Source organism: Pteropus medius, unplaced genomic scaffold, assembly GCF_902729225.1.
Source record: "Pteropus medius unplaced genomic scaffold, Ma_sr-lr_union100, whole genome shotgun sequence".
Taxonomy (NCBI): Eukaryota; Metazoa; Chordata; class Mammalia; order Chiroptera; family Pteropodidae; genus Pteropus; species Pteropus medius.
The window spans coordinates 271,538-287,586 of NW_024354501.1; the positions used below are offsets into that span (position 1 = coordinate 271,538).

The 16,049-nt window shown below is 55.6% G+C and overlaps 1 protein-coding gene across 1 annotated transcript in view; it reads left to right on the top strand.

Annotated features, from left to right (window-relative positions):
• The window catches only part of OCA2 (OCA2 melanosomal transmembrane protein), a 52,261-nt gene that overhangs the window by 27,017 nt on the left and 9,195 nt on the right, over positions 1-16,049 (top strand). Inside the window, exons 16-21 of the mRNA XM_039853388.1 lie at positions 1,934-2,081; positions 3,428-3,485; positions 5,101-5,209; positions 8,625-8,752; positions 14,564-14,623; positions 15,079-15,183. Coding sequence (XP_039709322.1) covers positions 1,934-2,081; positions 3,428-3,485; positions 5,101-5,209; positions 8,625-8,752; positions 14,564-14,623; positions 15,079-15,183 — 608 coding nt within the window. The remainder of the gene's footprint in view (positions 1-1,933; positions 2,082-3,427; positions 3,486-5,100; positions 5,210-8,624; positions 8,753-14,563; positions 14,624-15,078; positions 15,184-16,049) is intronic.

A 16,049-nucleotide genomic window follows, 5' to 3' on the forward strand; every position in this document is an offset into this window, starting at 1 on the left:
TCGTTCTTTCTCGGGATAGCTCTGGCTGTTTGGGGTCTTTTGTGGTTCCATACAAATTTGATAATTTTTTGGTCAATTTCTGTGAAAAATGCCATTGGGATTTTGCTGGGGGTTGCATTAAATCTGTAGATCGCTGTGGGGAATACGGTCGTTTGATCAGTGTTAATTCTTCCAGTCTCTGAACACGGAACATCTTTCCGTTTCTTCGCGTCTCCTTTCAACGGCGTCTTGTCGTGTTCCGTGTGCACCTTCGCCGCCTTCGTTAAGCTCTCTCCTGGGTCTTCTTTTTGTTGTAATTGTACATGGGATTGTTTTCTTCATTTCTCTTTCTGAAACTTTGTTGTTAGTGTATAGAAATGCAATAGTTTTTGCATATTGATTTCGTATCCTGAGGTGTCACTGTATTTGTTTATTATTTCTAATAGTTTTTTTTTTAGTGGAGTCTTCAGGCTTTTCTGTATATAAAATCACGTCATCTGTAAATAGTGATAGTTTTACTTCTTTTAGAATTGGATGCCTTTTACTGCTTTTCTTGCTTAATCGCTCCGACCGTGACGTCCGTTATCACGTAGAAGAGTGGGGCGAGTGGGCATCTTTGTTTTGTTCTCGACCTTACGGGAAAAGCTTTCAATTTTCCACCATTGAGTATGATGTTAGCTGAGCGTTTGTCATATGTGTTATGTAGAAGTGCTTTCCTTCCACATTCATTTTATTGAGTTTTTTTTATCAAAATAGATGTTCTCATCACATGCTTTTTCTGCATCTGTTGATATGATCATACACTTTGTTTCATTTTTTGTTTTTTATTTCAGCTTTATTGAGGTATAGTTGACAAAATCGTCAGATATTTGAAGTGTATTATGGTGATTTGAAGTAGGTATAGTGCGAAGGATTATCCCATCTCGTTAACTGACACATGTATCGCCTCGCGTATTTATGGTTTTTCTTATTTATTTACTTATTTATTTATTTGTTTTAAGTTTTAAAAAGCTGGATATTTCTGCAATCCGTGAGGCGATCCCCCCGTTGCTCTGGCACCGTTCGGCACTGCATGACCATCGCCATGCTGTCGAGTGTGTCCCCGAGGCCTAAGTCCCCCGTGACTGGTTTGTACCCACCAGTTTGTACTTCTTCATCTCTTCTTACGGTTATACGACTTTTTACCTTTTACTTGGTGTATGGTGTTGACCGATTTGTGTTAAGCCGTCCTTGCATTCCTGGGACGAATCCCACCTGATCGTCGCGTGTGGTCCTTCTGATGCATTGTTGTATTTGATTTGCTGCCCTGAGCTGGTTGTCAAGTTCTTACCTGCTTGGGAGGGTTTGGTTTTAATTTCATCTTGAGTTCTTGCGATCCGTGAGGTCAGCGTGTTGCACGTAACAGGTGCTTCATGAGAATACTGTGTCTCCTTATATACTTATAGTGGATAGTTTGAGAAATTTCTGTCGTACCTTTAGTGGTAAGACAGAGGTTGAATGCAAACTCTTATAAACTATTTTAGTTATTTTAGAAGCCAGTGAACGAGACCGGCCCCACCTTCTGTCCTACCCCGTGCCCTAGTGGGAGTCCCAGGAACGACCCACGGAGAGCCCCACCCTACTTCTGGTGTTCACTAGGCCTATTTATGAAAGAGCTCAAAGGCCGGGCCGGGTCTGGGTTCTGCTGGCCAGGGTGGCGGGGAGGGGTCGGGTGCCAGCTTTGGTTGTCCGCTCGAGTTCGCCCTCTGCCCAGAGAGTGGACGTTGCACCGCATCACGGCCCCGGTGGCTTTCAGAGGTCGCTTTGTCTCCTGCGCTGAGAAGCCACCGCTTCGGTTCGGCCCTGGCTCACTGTGTGCCATGGGGGGTGTTCCCGTCCCTGGAGATGGTGAGGGGAGCGGGCGTCAGCTGACCTGAGGCGGCAGAGACCCCGACCTCGGCCTCGTCTTCCCCAGAGCTGAAGCACGAGATCCACGTGTGGCGCCTGACCGCCCAGCGCATCAGCCCGGCCAGCCGCGAGGAGACGGCCGTGCGGGGCCTGCTGTTGCACAAGGTGCTGGCGCTGGAGCACCTGCTGGCCCGCAGGCTGCGCACCTTCCACAGGTAGGCGGGGCCGCCGCGGCGACAGCAGTGCCCGTGCCGCCCGGCGTGCGCGGCGTGTCACTCAGAGGGGTTCCCTAGAGTGGTGGGCCGTGGCCGGGGGACGGTTGCAGCACCCTGCCGAGTAGTCCGGGGTGCCACGTGTGGCACGGGCCTCTCGTGACGTCACCGCAGCCGACCGTCCCCGCGCCCCGTGCGGTGCGAGCTGACAGCCCCGTGACGGCGGAGACGACCACGGCCGGAAGGTCTGGGCGACCTGCCTGGGGGACACGCCAGGCCCGAGCTGACCCTCGGCGGGACCGGTCCCGCCACACGCCACGCCCTGCAGCCGGCGCCCTGCTCGGCGCTCTCCTGCGTGGCCGGGAGCTCCGCAGCCTGCTGACTCGGTCGGGCCTGGCGCTGGTCTCAGTCCAGGCTGAGATGTGAGGGTGCCGGGAGGGGGCAGGTGACACGTGTGTTGCCCCAGGAGACATGCGAGTCTCTGGGGATGTGGCAGGAACGATCTCCCACGGGGCGACAGGCGGCAGCCAACCCCGTGTTCCCAGACTGCCGGCCCTTGGGGGAGCCTCCAGGTGGCTGTCCGCTCCTCCTGCGTTAGTCACATGGGGACCTGAGGCCGGAGGGCCATGGCTGCCAAGGCCACACGGACACCATGGAACAGGCTGGGCTGAGGGCGGCCTCGGGAGCGTCCCTTCCACACGTCATGTGTCCACGTGCTCTGAAAGGCCGTCCTCGGCGGCACTCGCCCGGTCTGCTGTGACCCGCCTTGGGGCCCGTGGTCATAGTACGTGTGAGTGGCCACGAAAGTAAAATTCTCCAGCACGCAGCCTCTTTCCCCGAGTCGGTGAGGGAGAAAATACAGCAGAAACGATGGGCGACAGGGAAGCTGGGGAGGGGAGGGGAGGGCAGCTGGGGCCACCGAGACGGCGCAGCGGGGGCGGGGCCCCGACGGGCGGGGGCGGCTCCCAGACACCGATTCCAGTCGGCAGCAGTCCCCCCGAGGCCGGTGGCGTCGCTTTCACTGGGTGCGTTTTCCTTTAGTTAGTGTCGTTGTAAACGTGAGACGTCCTCACTCGGAAAAAAAGTCAAACAAGCAGGAGGTGAGGCGAGGAGGTGAGGTGTCCACGGTCCCCGCGCGCACGCTCCGCCACCGCCCCTCCCACGTCCGGTCGTCAACATCTCTCCCAGCCACGACCCAGTCCCCAGGCCGCCGGCCACGACCGGCCCCATCACTGGCATCACAGTGGCCGGCATCCTGGCCAGGGGCCGAGCCACGTGCTGCCGACTGTCCCCGCCGCCCCCCTGCTCAGTGCCATCAGGAGAGTGAGGGGCCACCTTTTCTGTTTCAGACAGATCTCGCGGGAGGACAAGAACTGGGAGACCAACATCCAGGAGCTGCAGAGGAAGGTGCGAGGCGCCTGGCTCCGCTCGGGGTGGGGGTGGGGGTGGGGGGTTGAGCCCTCCTCCTCGTGAGAGGCTGCGCCGAGTCAACGCCCATCTCGCTCCCGGGGACGTGAGTGTTTTCCAGGGGTGAGAGGGGGCAACACCTCCCACGCTCGGCTGTGCGCCCACAAACTGAAGGCTAAGCTCCATGTTCCCTCTGTGACCGAGGTCCCTGTGCCCCTTCGTTTGGGTGGGCCGGTGCCTGTGGCCCCCGAGCCCAAAGGCAGGTCCATGGGGCCCGTTTCTCAGATGACAGACGCCCGGGACGGGTCGGCTTCGGGGACGGAGGGGGCGTGTGCTCTGTCCATGGCTCTGACTCGAGCTGAGGCTCCTTCGGGTGACTCTGCTCATCTTCCTGCCCCAGTGGATGCCCTCGGCCCACCTAAGGACACATCGCGTCCCTCTCCTGGCCCAGAGGGCTCCTCTCCGGGTCCGGGAGGACTCACCGTGGGTCTGTGGGGTTCCAGTCCGCGCACTTCCTTCCCAGGAGAGGCTGCTCGCCTGCTCTGGTTGTCGACTTGTGCCAGGAACATATTGACCTTGGGCGACAGGAATGCAGCCGGGGGCGCCCTGGGGTTGTGCGTTCTCTGGGGGTCTGGTCTGTGGTTCCTGCTCCCAGGCTGCGTCCCACCCTGACGCTCAGGGTCAGGGAAGGAGAGCGCGGCCGTGACACTGCTGGGCCCAGGCGTGTGCCGACCCTGCCTGCCTTGCCAGACCGTGTCGCCCCGGTGTGAGCCGGGCAGAGCGTGGCCCTGTCCCTGGGTGGCAGCTGTGAGTTCTCGCCTGTCTCTGTCTGCCTCGTTCTAATGCTGGTAGACACAGACGCAGACAGACAGACAGACAGACGCGTGGTGGGGCCTGGGACACAGCACGGTCCTCGGTGCACACTGGAACGCGGGTCACAGGGGCCCGGCTGGGTGGGGCGGGACGACGCGGTGCCATCTGTGTATGTTCGGGGACCTCATCCTCGCCCCAGCCCCATATGGCCAGGGCCCCCGGAGCTTGGGGGACATCCCGTCTGGCTCTGTGGCTCAGGCCTGCCAGCCGCAGGTCTGCGACTCGGAGCGAACGGAGGCGCTTCAGGCAGTGCGCCTCCCATCCCGCTGGGCCAGCTCCTTCCAAGGTCCCCGTGAGCGTCCCGCGAGGGCCCAGCGCGGACCCTCAGCAGGATCCGTGTTGTTGCAAGGACGCGTTAAGCACCTGTTGCGCGGGAGGGGGCGGACCTGAGGACACCTGCAGGCCCGAAGACCCGTTCCCTGGAGGCCCCGTGCCCTCTCCCCAGTGGCTCTGCCACCGTCTCACCCGATGCTGGCAGTGGGGCCGGGAACAGCTCAACGCCTTCCGTGTCACACCACACAGCTGTTCGGCCAGGCGTTCGCACCGCACCTTAAACTACCCGGTTCACTTTTCACGAAGTTCGAATGCCCGGATCCGGTCCGCACGGTTCCCTGTGGCATTTCCCCGCCGTCGCCTCTCAGGCTAGAGTCGTGTGTGCTTCACCCTAAGGAGAGGGTGCGGGGTCCGGTCGCGTGGGCGGTGGGGGCTCGTGGCGGGCGCGGAAGGCGACTTTCTCCCACAGCACAGGGTCTCCGACGGCGTCCTCCTCGCCAAGTGCCTGCTGGTGCTGGGGCTCGTCATCCTCATGTTCTTCTTCAGCTCGTTCGTCCCCGGCGTTCATCTCGGTCTCGGTGAGTCCCTCTGTCGCTGGGTCCCGGTCGGAAGGGAGCCTGTCTGCACGGCCTCCGCTTTGTCTCCTGGGGGAGGGGGACGCACGCCCGGCCCCGCGGTCTCGGCACCCTGGTTCCCAGCCCCTCCCGGGTCCCGCGTCAGAAGGGGCACGGAGCGCAGCAGGGTCACCACCCCTGTCCCACGCGGGAACCACAGCTCAGTCTCCCCGGAGGAGAGACGCAAGCCTGCAGCGTGTGCCACCGACCTGCCGATGACTCGAGGGACCGTGAGAGGGCCACGTGGCCCCCTCCTGCCCCGATGCCTCCGTTCCCCCACCCGCCCCCGCTTCACCTCCCCGCACCGCCCGCTGTCCCCAGCCCCCTGCGGAGGTCGCGGCATCGGAGGTCACCGCCCGCGGGTTCTTGGGAGAGCTGTGGTTTCGGCTCTTACATTTAAGTCTGGACTCCATGTCGAGCTTATCCTTGGATGCGCTGTAGGAAGGGGGTCCAGTTTCCTTTCTTTTACGTCTGTCCGTCCAGTTTTTCCAACTCCGTTTATTGACGAGACCGCCTTTACCCCATAGCATGTTTTTCCCTCCTTCGTCATAGATGAAACGAGCTCGCGGGCCTGGGTTTATTGCCGCGCTCTGTGCTGTCCCGTGGATCTGCGTGTCTGTTTTTATGCCAGCGCCGTGCTGTCTGGGGACTGTAGCTTTGTAGTCTAGTTTGACGTCAGGAGCACATCTCCACCTTTGTCCTTCCTCAGGACTGCCGTGGCGGTTTGGGAGTTTTTGTGGTTCCGTATACATTTAGGATTGTTCGTTGTAGTTCTATGAAAAATGCCATTGGTATTTCGATAGGGATTGCACCGAATCAGCAGATTGCTTCGGGTAGTGTGGCCATTTTAACGATGTTGACTCTTCCTGGCCACCAGCACGGGACATGCCTCCGTCTATTTACGTCTCCTTCAGTGTCTTTCTTTAACGTCTTATAATTTTCTGAGTGCAGGTCTTTTACCTCCTAGGTTAAATTTATACCTAGGTATTTCTTTTTTGATGCGATTATAGAGGAAATTATTATCTTAGTTTCTCTTTCTGATCGTTCCTCATCAGCTGTCAGCGCCGAGCTGATGGGGACGGCGTCTCGGTGGTGAGGCGCTCAGTTGGAAGAACGCACGAGGGGCCCACGGGAGAATGAGACGGCGGCACCAGCTTTATTGCGGGGAGCATGCAGTTCTGTTGCGGAGAGCACGCTTCTGCTTCTGCTCCCTTCCGCTCCGCAGGGGACCGCATGGCTGCACATGTATCAGTACGACGGTGGCATTCAGCCGCACACGCGTGATACAATAAGCCGAATTAGTGTTTACATGTGTTAGGCGTAGGCGCCCTGATATACTAGTGAAACATTCTAAATCCGGGGTCCTATTCCTGGCCGTGGGCCTGGATCACAGCCAGGCCCGGGACCCACGCTGGTGTGTAAAAGTACAACCGATTTCTGAATATTAATTTCGTATCGTGCTATTTTACTGAATTCATTCGTCGGTTCTAACATTTTTTTTGGCAGAATCTTTAGGATTCTCTACAGTGTCATGTCATCCGCAAATAATGTCAGTTTTACTTTCTTTCTAATTTGGAAGCCTTTTATTTCTCTTTCTCGTCTGATTGCTGTGGCTGGGACTTCCAATACTGTGTTGAACAGAGAGGTGAAGGTGCGCATCCGTGTCTCATTCCTGATCTTAAGAAAAACGCTTTTAGCCTTTCTCTATTGAGTGTGGTGTGAGCTGTGGTTTGTCCTACGTGGCCTTCATTGTGTCGAGGTGCGTTCCCTCTGTTCCCACTTTGGTGAGGGTTTTTGTCATAAATGCATGTTAGATTTCGTCACATGCTTCCTCTGCCTCTATCGATGTCATCGTATGATTTTTGTTCTTTTGCTAATGTGGTGTGTCACCTTAATTGATTTGCACGTATTGAACCAGCCGTGCATCCCAGGAATAAATTCCACTCGATCGCGGCGTATGATGTTTTTAACGTTTTGCTGAATTTAGTTTGCTCATCCTTTGTCGAGGATTTTTGCATCTATGTTCATCAGGGGTATTGGCCTACAATTTTCTGCTTTTCTAATGTCTTTGTCTGGCTTTGGAATCGGGAACGGTGGCCTCATAAAATGAGTTTGAGAGTTTTCCCTCCTCCTGAATTTTTTAGAATACTTTGAGAAGGATAGGTGTTAATTCTTCTTTGAATATTTGGTAAAATTCACCTGTGAAGCTGTCTGGTTCAGGACTTTTGTTTGTTGGGAGTTTTATTATTTATTATTTATTAACTTATTTATTTAACTTATTTGGTTTTGTTAGTAATTGGTTGGTTTAGATTTTCTGTTTCTTCTTGATTCAGTCTTGGAAGATTGTATGTTTCTAGGAATGTGTCCATTTCTTCTAGGTTGTCCAGTTTGTTGGCGAATAGTTGTTCTTAGTGTTTATTTACGATCTTTTGTATTTCTGTGGTAATCGTTGTCACTTCTCTTTAATTTCTGATTTTATTTATCTGCGTTCTCTCTCTTTCTCTTGAGTCTGGTTAAAAGTTTATCAGTTTTATCTTTTCAAAGACTCTGTTTTTGGTTTTGTCCATCTTTTATATTGTTTATTTTGTTACACTCAGTTTCGTTTATTTCTGCTCTGATGTTTATTCCTTCCTTCCACTTGCTTTGGGCTTTGTTTGCTGTTCTTTTCCTAGTTCCTGTGGGTGTAAGATTAGGTTGTTTATTTGAGATTTTTCTTGTTTCTTAAGTTAGTCCTGTATTGCTATGAATTTCTCTCTTAGGACTGCTTTTGCTGTGTCCCGTAGATTTTTGGGTCACTGTGTTTTCATTTTTATTTGTCTCAAGGTATCGTTCTTAATTTTTTCCTCGATCTCATTGTCAACTCATTCATTGTATACTGGCATGTTATTTAGCCTCCACGTGTTTGTGTGTTTTTCAGTTTATTTCTTGGAATTGACGTCTCGTTTCATATTATTGTGGTCGGATATGATTTCAGTCTTCTTAAATGAACTGAGACTTGTGGTCTGACATATGGTCTGTCTTGGAGAAGGTTCCATGTGCACTTGAAAAGAACGTATATTCTGCCGCTTTGGGTTCCAATGCTCTAAAGATGTCAATTAAATCCATCTGGTCTTGCGTATCAATTAAGGCCGCCGTGTCTTTGTTGATTTTCTGTCTGGAAGATCCGTCCGTTGGTGTCAGTTCGGTGTTGAAGCTCATTATCTCGATCGTAGTTAGTGTTGGTTTCAGGGGCATAGACCCTGCCCAAATATAAATTGCAAATACGTTCAGTTTTCAGCATGAGTTATCCTCAGTAAGGAAAAGAGCAGTCAGAAGGTGAAAAACGGATCTATGTGCTAACGACGGAAGCGCATCTGCACACGCATTTCTCGTTCCCCAGGGTGGATCGCTGTCCTGGGCGCCATCTGGTTGCTGATCTTGGCCGACATCCATGAGTTCGAGATCGTTCTGCACCGAGTGGAGTGGGCGACGCTTCTGTTCTTCGCCGCGCTCTTCGTCCTGATGGAGGTGAGACCTCAGAACTCCTGCGGCGTGACCTCTCGGCCAGTGTTTACGTTTCATGATTTATTTACTGAACAAAGAAAGCCTGAGTCTGTCAGGCTTTCCACAGATTCCCCCAGTGGGAAATGATGGAGGTCGTAATTAGACTATTTGAAGTTAAACCAGCTTTTATCTCAAGATAACCACCCTCAGTGTTCCTGATAAAATTGTTTACTTGGCCGCCATTATTTTTTTCCTTGAATTATCTTTGGGGTTTGTAAACTTGTTCTAAATTCATTTGCTATAAAGTAGAATTTGCTCAGTTTGGTTTGGAGCAAAATGACTTGCTATAGCAAGTTCGTAGGGTAGATCTCGATCTGTTTTACTTTTTGTAATATTTAACCAAACAGTCTATGTTATCATGGAAAGGAAGACCTCAGAGAGAAGAGTGAATGGTATGTCTTAGTTATAGTCGTTACAAAATCATTCACAGAACTTTTCAACCTTGAGACTTGATTTGTAAACTTGTGTCTTCCTGAAGTACAAGGTTCCCCGGACGTAGAAACACGCTGGTGTCCTCGGGGACCCCTCAAGCGTGCCGACGTCTCCCTGAGTCGCCTCGGCTCGCCGATCGCAGACCCGTCCGTTCTTCATTCTCCCCTGGGTTAAAATCTTGATGCTGTTTTTTTCTAATCGTTTTCAAGACAGGTCCTTTGAATCTTTGAAGCCTGTGTGTTTACTCATGATGGAATGTGTGTGGCCGGCAGGCGGCCGTGTCTGTGTCCCCGCTCAGACACGTGCTGCTTCTGCACCGACACGCGGCACACGGACGGGCCTGCGGAAGTCCCTGCCCCAGTTACACGTTTACGCTGGGTGTAAACTGCTGGCTCAGCTCGTTCTCGACGTGTTTTTCTCAACTTTACATTTCACTTTGCGTCGGTGGGATGGGGAGGGGCGGTAAACACTGGACGTTTAAAAACAACTTCATTGAGATACAATTTGCATATTCTAGGATTCACCCATCGTAAGTTTCCATGATTTTTAGTAAATTGGGAACATTTCTGTCACCCCGCGGACCCCTCGCGCCCAGTACAGTGCGTTCCAGCCCCAGCGCCGCCTCCGGGATCGGGAACCTTCTTCCTGTTCATCGATCGCCCTTGCCTGTGCACGTGGACCGCGAGGAATCGCGCTCTGTCGTCTTTTCTGTCTGCTCTGAAACCGGAGCAGCGCCGTCCAGGATCCCGTGCCCTGGTGTCTCTGAGCGCCGCGGGCCGCTGCCGAGGGCACCGCACTGTGGACACTCTGCCTTTTGTTCCTCTTTCGCTGGTTGACGGACGTTTGTGTTGTGCCCTTGGGGTGGAGTCTTTGTGTGACTATGTGTTTTCATTTCTTTTGGGTAGACGCTGGGCCTCATGACAAGTTTAGCTTCTGAAGAAGCTGCCAGAATGTCGACCACCAGCCCCCAGCCATGCGGCGGGGTCCCCGGGTCTCCACATTCTCTCCAGCAGCCGTTGCCTTCTTCCCACCTGGACCTTCCTGGGGGTGTGACGTGCTGTCTGCTCGTGGTGGCCAGTGCCTTCCACGTTAGCAGCCACCTCTGTAGCTCCTTCGGCGACTTTCTATTTGGATTTTTTTAACCATTTTTCATTTGGGTCGTTTGCTTTTTATTGAGTTATGTGAGTTCTTTACATGTTCTGGATACAAATTCTTTGTCGGTTTCGTGATCTGCACGTATGTTCTCCCAGCCTTTGGCTTTCTTTTCATTTTCTTGGCGACATGTTCCAATGGGTGATTTGTAAAAATGTGGTATAAGTTTTGCATTTCTTATGTTAAATTTGTGACTCCTATATTCTTTTTGATGGTATTTTGAGCCCAATTGTTTTCTTAATTTTATGTTCTAAGTGGACGTTGCCATTATATAGAAATACAATTAAATTTTTATATTGCTGGATGCCCTCTGATCTTGCTGCACTGTTACTAATCTAGTAGTTATTTTTGGATTCTTTAGAATTTTCTTTCATGTCATCTGCAAATAAAGATTTTAATTTCTTCCTTTTCTGGATGCTTCTACCTGGCTCACACGCTCTCTCTCCCAACCATCTTCCTGTTTGTCTTTCTCTCTTTTCTTCTCTTGCTGGTTAGCACCCCCAGTTTGATGTTGACTAGCAGTGGGGACCGTGGGCGTGCACACTTTGTTCTTGATCTTGGGGAAAAAGCATTCAGTTTTTAACCCTTACACATAATGTTAGCTGTGGGATTTTTTTATAGAAGCCTCTATCAGATCGATAAAGCTCCAATATATATTCGTAGCTGTGATTTAAATCACACGTGCATATTGGGTTTTGTCAGGTGCTTTGTCTGTATCTGTTTGCTCTTTTCTGTGTTGTTTTTGGATTTCTGGTTTTACAGTGGGTGCTCGTGTTTTTAGGTGCCCGCCTGAGCGTCTGTCATTGAGCGTGAAGTGTGGCCTTGCGGCTTTATTCCGCTTCGGGGGCGCGGGGAGGGCGGGGGTCCTCCCCAGTCAGTGCGTGTGAAGGTTCAGTCTCCGATGTTTTCTCACGGGCTGTGTCTGCATGACTGCGTTTTTCTCCTGCGATGTAATCCCGTTGGGTGTGCTTGTGTTTTTAAGCAAGTCCTGGTCAGGGGTGCCCCCTCCTGCTGCAGAGCAAAGTTCGGGTACGCGGGCCGTGCAGGCTGCCAGGCGGCCTCCCTGCAGTAACCAGAAAACAGCTGGGCCCTTCCTCTCTGTCCTCCCCTCCCCGAAAGCGGGGCGTCCCCAGGACGGCCGCGTGTGCCCCGGCCACCACCCGTGTCCCCAGTCCCCTTTGCGGTCCGGCCCTGGGCGCCGGGCGCCTGGGTTGTGCTCTGTTCTCTCTGGATGTCCAGGTGTCCCCACTTTGGCCGCGGCCTGCAGGCTGCGTGGGAGGCCTGGCGCTGGCGCGGTTTACGTCCCCTGCTGTTTTTCTCACCTTTGGGGAGGGAGCTTCGAGGGGCGGGCAGTTCCGTCACTGTCCTTGTCCTCGGCTGCTGGAGTTGCCAGCTTCCGAAAGGGAAGCACCGCCAGTCGGTCAACGGACCCGCTTGTGAGAATGTTTTTATCAGAATCCTTACTTGAGAAGAAGGAGAAAAACTAAGTTGGCGGTTTTCTGGCGGTGTTGGGGAGCTTCGGTGGTTTCTCGCTCCTGAGGACACGTCCTCCGTGCGGGCACGTCGGTGCTTCGTATCCGCCTCCTTCTCCGGGTGTCTGGGGTGGGGGTGGCTGGAAAGGGTCCCTCGCGTCTGGAGTGACTCGCGTCTCTGCCAGTGGGACATCTGCAGCCGGGCCAAGCCTGTGTCGTGGAAAATGATCACAGCGCTCACACTGGGCGGGCGGCGGGGTCTGATCTGTAGGTTGCATGTAATAATTTCATGGGAACTGAAGCCAAACTCCAGACCGGGCGCCGCTGCAGCCTCGCAGATTCTCCTGGGCCATCCCCATCTTCTCGTGTAAGTTACCTCCGGGTCTGAGTTACCTTTATTCATGAGCAGTGGGGATGTGAGCCCCGAGAAACGACAGATTGCAGGGAGCGGAGGGTCACTCATTCGCTGGGAAAGAGCGTCGCCTTCCATGCTTCGCCGAGCCGCAGACTGACCACCAATGGGTTTTGTTTACAAGTTCAAAAACACCAAGGGCTCCTCATTCTCGCCTTAAAAAAAGAAAACTCCCCAAGCGAGAACACAGGCAAACGCAGCACTATCTGTGAAAAACACTTAACCAAAAATAAATTAATTTTATTCTTTGAATTTGGTGTTTTTCCAGCTACTTCTAGATAGGGTTAGTTTTTAAATGATCGATGCCGCAGACGGGTTTCTGATTCCCACGTGCGGGAGCAGCACGAGACGTTCCAGTGTAACGAATTCCAGATGTTCGTGCAAACAGCCGTAGCAGCCGTCGAACGTGTAAGAACTTTCACTAGGTTTTAGAGGTTTTGAAAATCGGAGTTTTCGCTCAGGTCAGGTTTTGATGGAGACCATCCGAACGTAAGTTAGGACGTCTCGGAGGAGGAGAAAGCAGAGCAGAGAGCACGGTGCTTTCCACCGGCTTCGCGAACGCCGACACGTCTGCGCCCGCCGTGCCCGGCTGCCGCTCACGGCGACGGGGCGCGCCCCCTGCCGGCCGTCTGCGCCCTCCCCTCCTTATCCAGAGTCGCCATGCGACTCATGCCGACCCGTCTTTCCCCATTGAGGGCTCGAGGGGACACGAGGCCCTGCCTGTGCTCCTGCCCAGGTCCCCGGTGGAGGCGACGGGTGGACAGGTCCAACAGGGAGGATTCGGCCCGGGAGAGTAACACACTCAATCTGTTCTTCAGTCTGGAAGTTAGCCGAGGAGGACTCTTATAGGGCGTCAGGATAAGAAAGTCCAGCGTCGGTTCTGCTACAAGGAGCCAGCCCACTAAGGCCCACTCCTCCCGCTGACCGCGCACGGCTAGAGCATCGGACCAAATACAGAGTCAACCATCCGTGGCTTCTGAAAAATAAACCACAGCAGACAGATCGTGGGGGAGCCAGCACCCCGAGAAGCGACCCCCTCCGGGGTGGTTCTTCCGTTTTTCTCTCTCCTGGACTTCCGTTCAGGCCAGGCTTCTGGCAGGGGCGGCCCGGTGGCATGGAGGGCTGCTCTCCCCATCTCTCCATGCAGAGACCCAGGGACAGTGGCCCCTGTGGGCCTCAGGAACTGTCCCCCACTTCTGTGCAGGAACCGGCACCAGTCTCAGCTTAATATCTGAACAGCTCCCGTGTGGGATGGACCCCACACAGCCTGGCGAAGGCCTGGGGCACCGTCTGAGGTCAACCACCCACACACGCCTCTGGCTGGATGGCACGAAGCAGCGTGTCGGGACTTAGAGCTCGCGGCTGGACCTGGCCCTCTGCACGCGTCCCTGACGGCTGAGCCGTGCTCATGTGCGACAGTCCCAGGCTGTCACAGGAAGTATGGCCTGGACCCGCCACTCGTGACCACAGCCAGTCTAAATCAGATCTCCGAGAAAACCCCAATGTCCTGAAATTCAGCAATACCACGATCTGACAGAGTGGTGATCGCCCGGTGCCGGGCTCCCCAGCTTTAAGTGACGGCGAGCAGACAACTCGACGCAAGACGGGCAGGGTTCCGGCCCGCACGCAGACGGGGTCAGGCCGATGTCCATTTTACGCCCCGCTCGGCAACATCGTCACCGCGAAAAGGCCACATTCGAGAGGTGCTGGGCAGCCGTGTGACCCCACAATTGGTTCCCTCCTGGTGCTTCCTCTCCAGGGTCCCTGGGGTCAGGACAGGGTGGGACGGGGGGGCGTGGCCTGAGCAGACCAGCCCCGTCCTGGTCCTCCTGCTGCTCCCTGGACGCGGCCCTCCGAATCTGCCCGACGCTGAGAAAACAGACCTTTCCTTCCTTCCTGTGACGGTTACGTGAACCACACGTTTTCTTCCCATTCTTCTGAAATGCTGTGATGTTTAACTTAAAAAGGAGTGTGCCGGCACCTGCCTGAGTGACCCGTGCGCAGGGCCCTCCCCTGTGGTCCCAGAGAGGGGCCCTCCGTTCCGCTTCGAACTTGACCCGCACGTGAGCCCAGCCCCTGGACGCTCCCGCGTCCGCTGCCGCGCTTCGCGCTTGCTCCCGGGAGCCCTCGCCGTGCCCCGGGACCGCCGATATTTACGGACCGGGTCCTTGGGTGTCTTCTGACAATGAGGAGGGGGCGCCCGCGCCCCGCTCACGTTCGCTCGCTTCCATCGAACGGCATGGCTTCGAGAAACGTGCGTGTGTTCTCAGTGTGGCGGGGTTCCCATCGCTCGTCCGTCTCTTCCAGGCGCTGGCACACCTCCACCTGATAGAGTACGTCGGAGAACAGACGACGTCGCTCATAAAGGTACGCGACACGCTGCACGATAACATGCTCCAGCCACCGTTCCTCTGGTTTTGTTTAAAATAAAAAGTGTGCCAAGAACAGGTCCCGTTAATTAGGTAAAAAGTACAGCGGGGACCTATTTTGGGGGCCTGGAGATGACACTGCTCCCAGAGACCCCGTGACCACAGGGCCCGTGATCTGTCGGCCCCTGGTGAAAACGAGTGACAGCGAGAGCCCCCAGGGCTCTGCCCGAGGGCAGGTCGCCGTGACCGTGTGTGCCGCCACCAGGAAGGACGTCGCTGCTCCCCTTCCCGTGGCCGGGTGATGTGGGTGTGTCTGGGCATGCGCCCGGCCCCCCGGGTGTCCTCGTGTGTCAGGACAGGTGACGGGCCTCGCGTCCGGGCCGCGGGCTAGACCGGGCGCGTGTGGCTCAATGCAGCGGTGTCACGTGGTGCTGCTCTGTCTGCCCCTCCCAGATGGTCCCCGAGGACCGGCGCCTGGCCGCCGCCATCGTGCTGGTGCTCTGGGTGTCGGCCACCGCGTCGTCGCTGATCGACAACATCCCGTTCACGGCCACCATGGTGAGTCGCACGGCCCCTGGCGGCACGAGCTGCCCACCCTCCTGCCCAGGGCCGGGGCGGGCAGTGCCCTGGCCGCACGCAGCCTGACGGGCAGACGTGGCTGCGGTGCGTCGGCCGGGCCGGGGCCCCTCGGGGAAGGCGGCTTTGCTGCTGTAAGGACGTGGGGGACACCGCTCCGTCCAGCTCGCGTGGCTTCTGGCGCTCGGCCAGCATGGGAACCAGAGTCCTCCGGGTGGTCCCAGCCCCGGGTAGCTCGGGGCACGTTGGTGGCCTTTTCCGGGCTGACGTGCCCCTTCCCGCTGTGTCCTGACATCGCCTCTGGTCGGCGTAGGATGCAGCCACGTGCCCCTGTGTGACAAGCAGGCAGGCCGCGCCTTCCGAGCAGGAAGCCGGGCTCCGCTGTCCAGGCCTGCGTCTTTGAGCCGGTCGGCACGTGAGGTGCCTCAGGGCGGGGACCGGCCTGCGGGACAGTGGCTGCCGGCGCCTTCGCTCTGCTCGCCGAGGACTGGGCGCTGTGACGAGCTGCACTGCGCCTGCCCCTCCAAGAGCGGTCACTGCGGCTCTGACGCTGCCTCTGTGACAGCCGCCGGACAGGGCTCTGCTTCACCTGGCCCGGAGTCCCCCGCGCACCCTCCCCCTGGGGACCCCATGGGGGGCAGCCGCCCAGGCTGGCTCCTGTCATGGCCGGGCCTGAGGCCGCAGACAGGCTGGCAGCGACGCAGGCCCTCTAGCCCTTCAGGCGCACGTCACGGCAGGTGCCAGCCACACAGGGTCCGCGGCTGGGGCAGTGGGTCCACGCGTCCCACTGGAGGCCACTGCGCGGTGGGCGTGCAGTCCTACCGTGCTCCCAAATAAAGCGGAGTGAC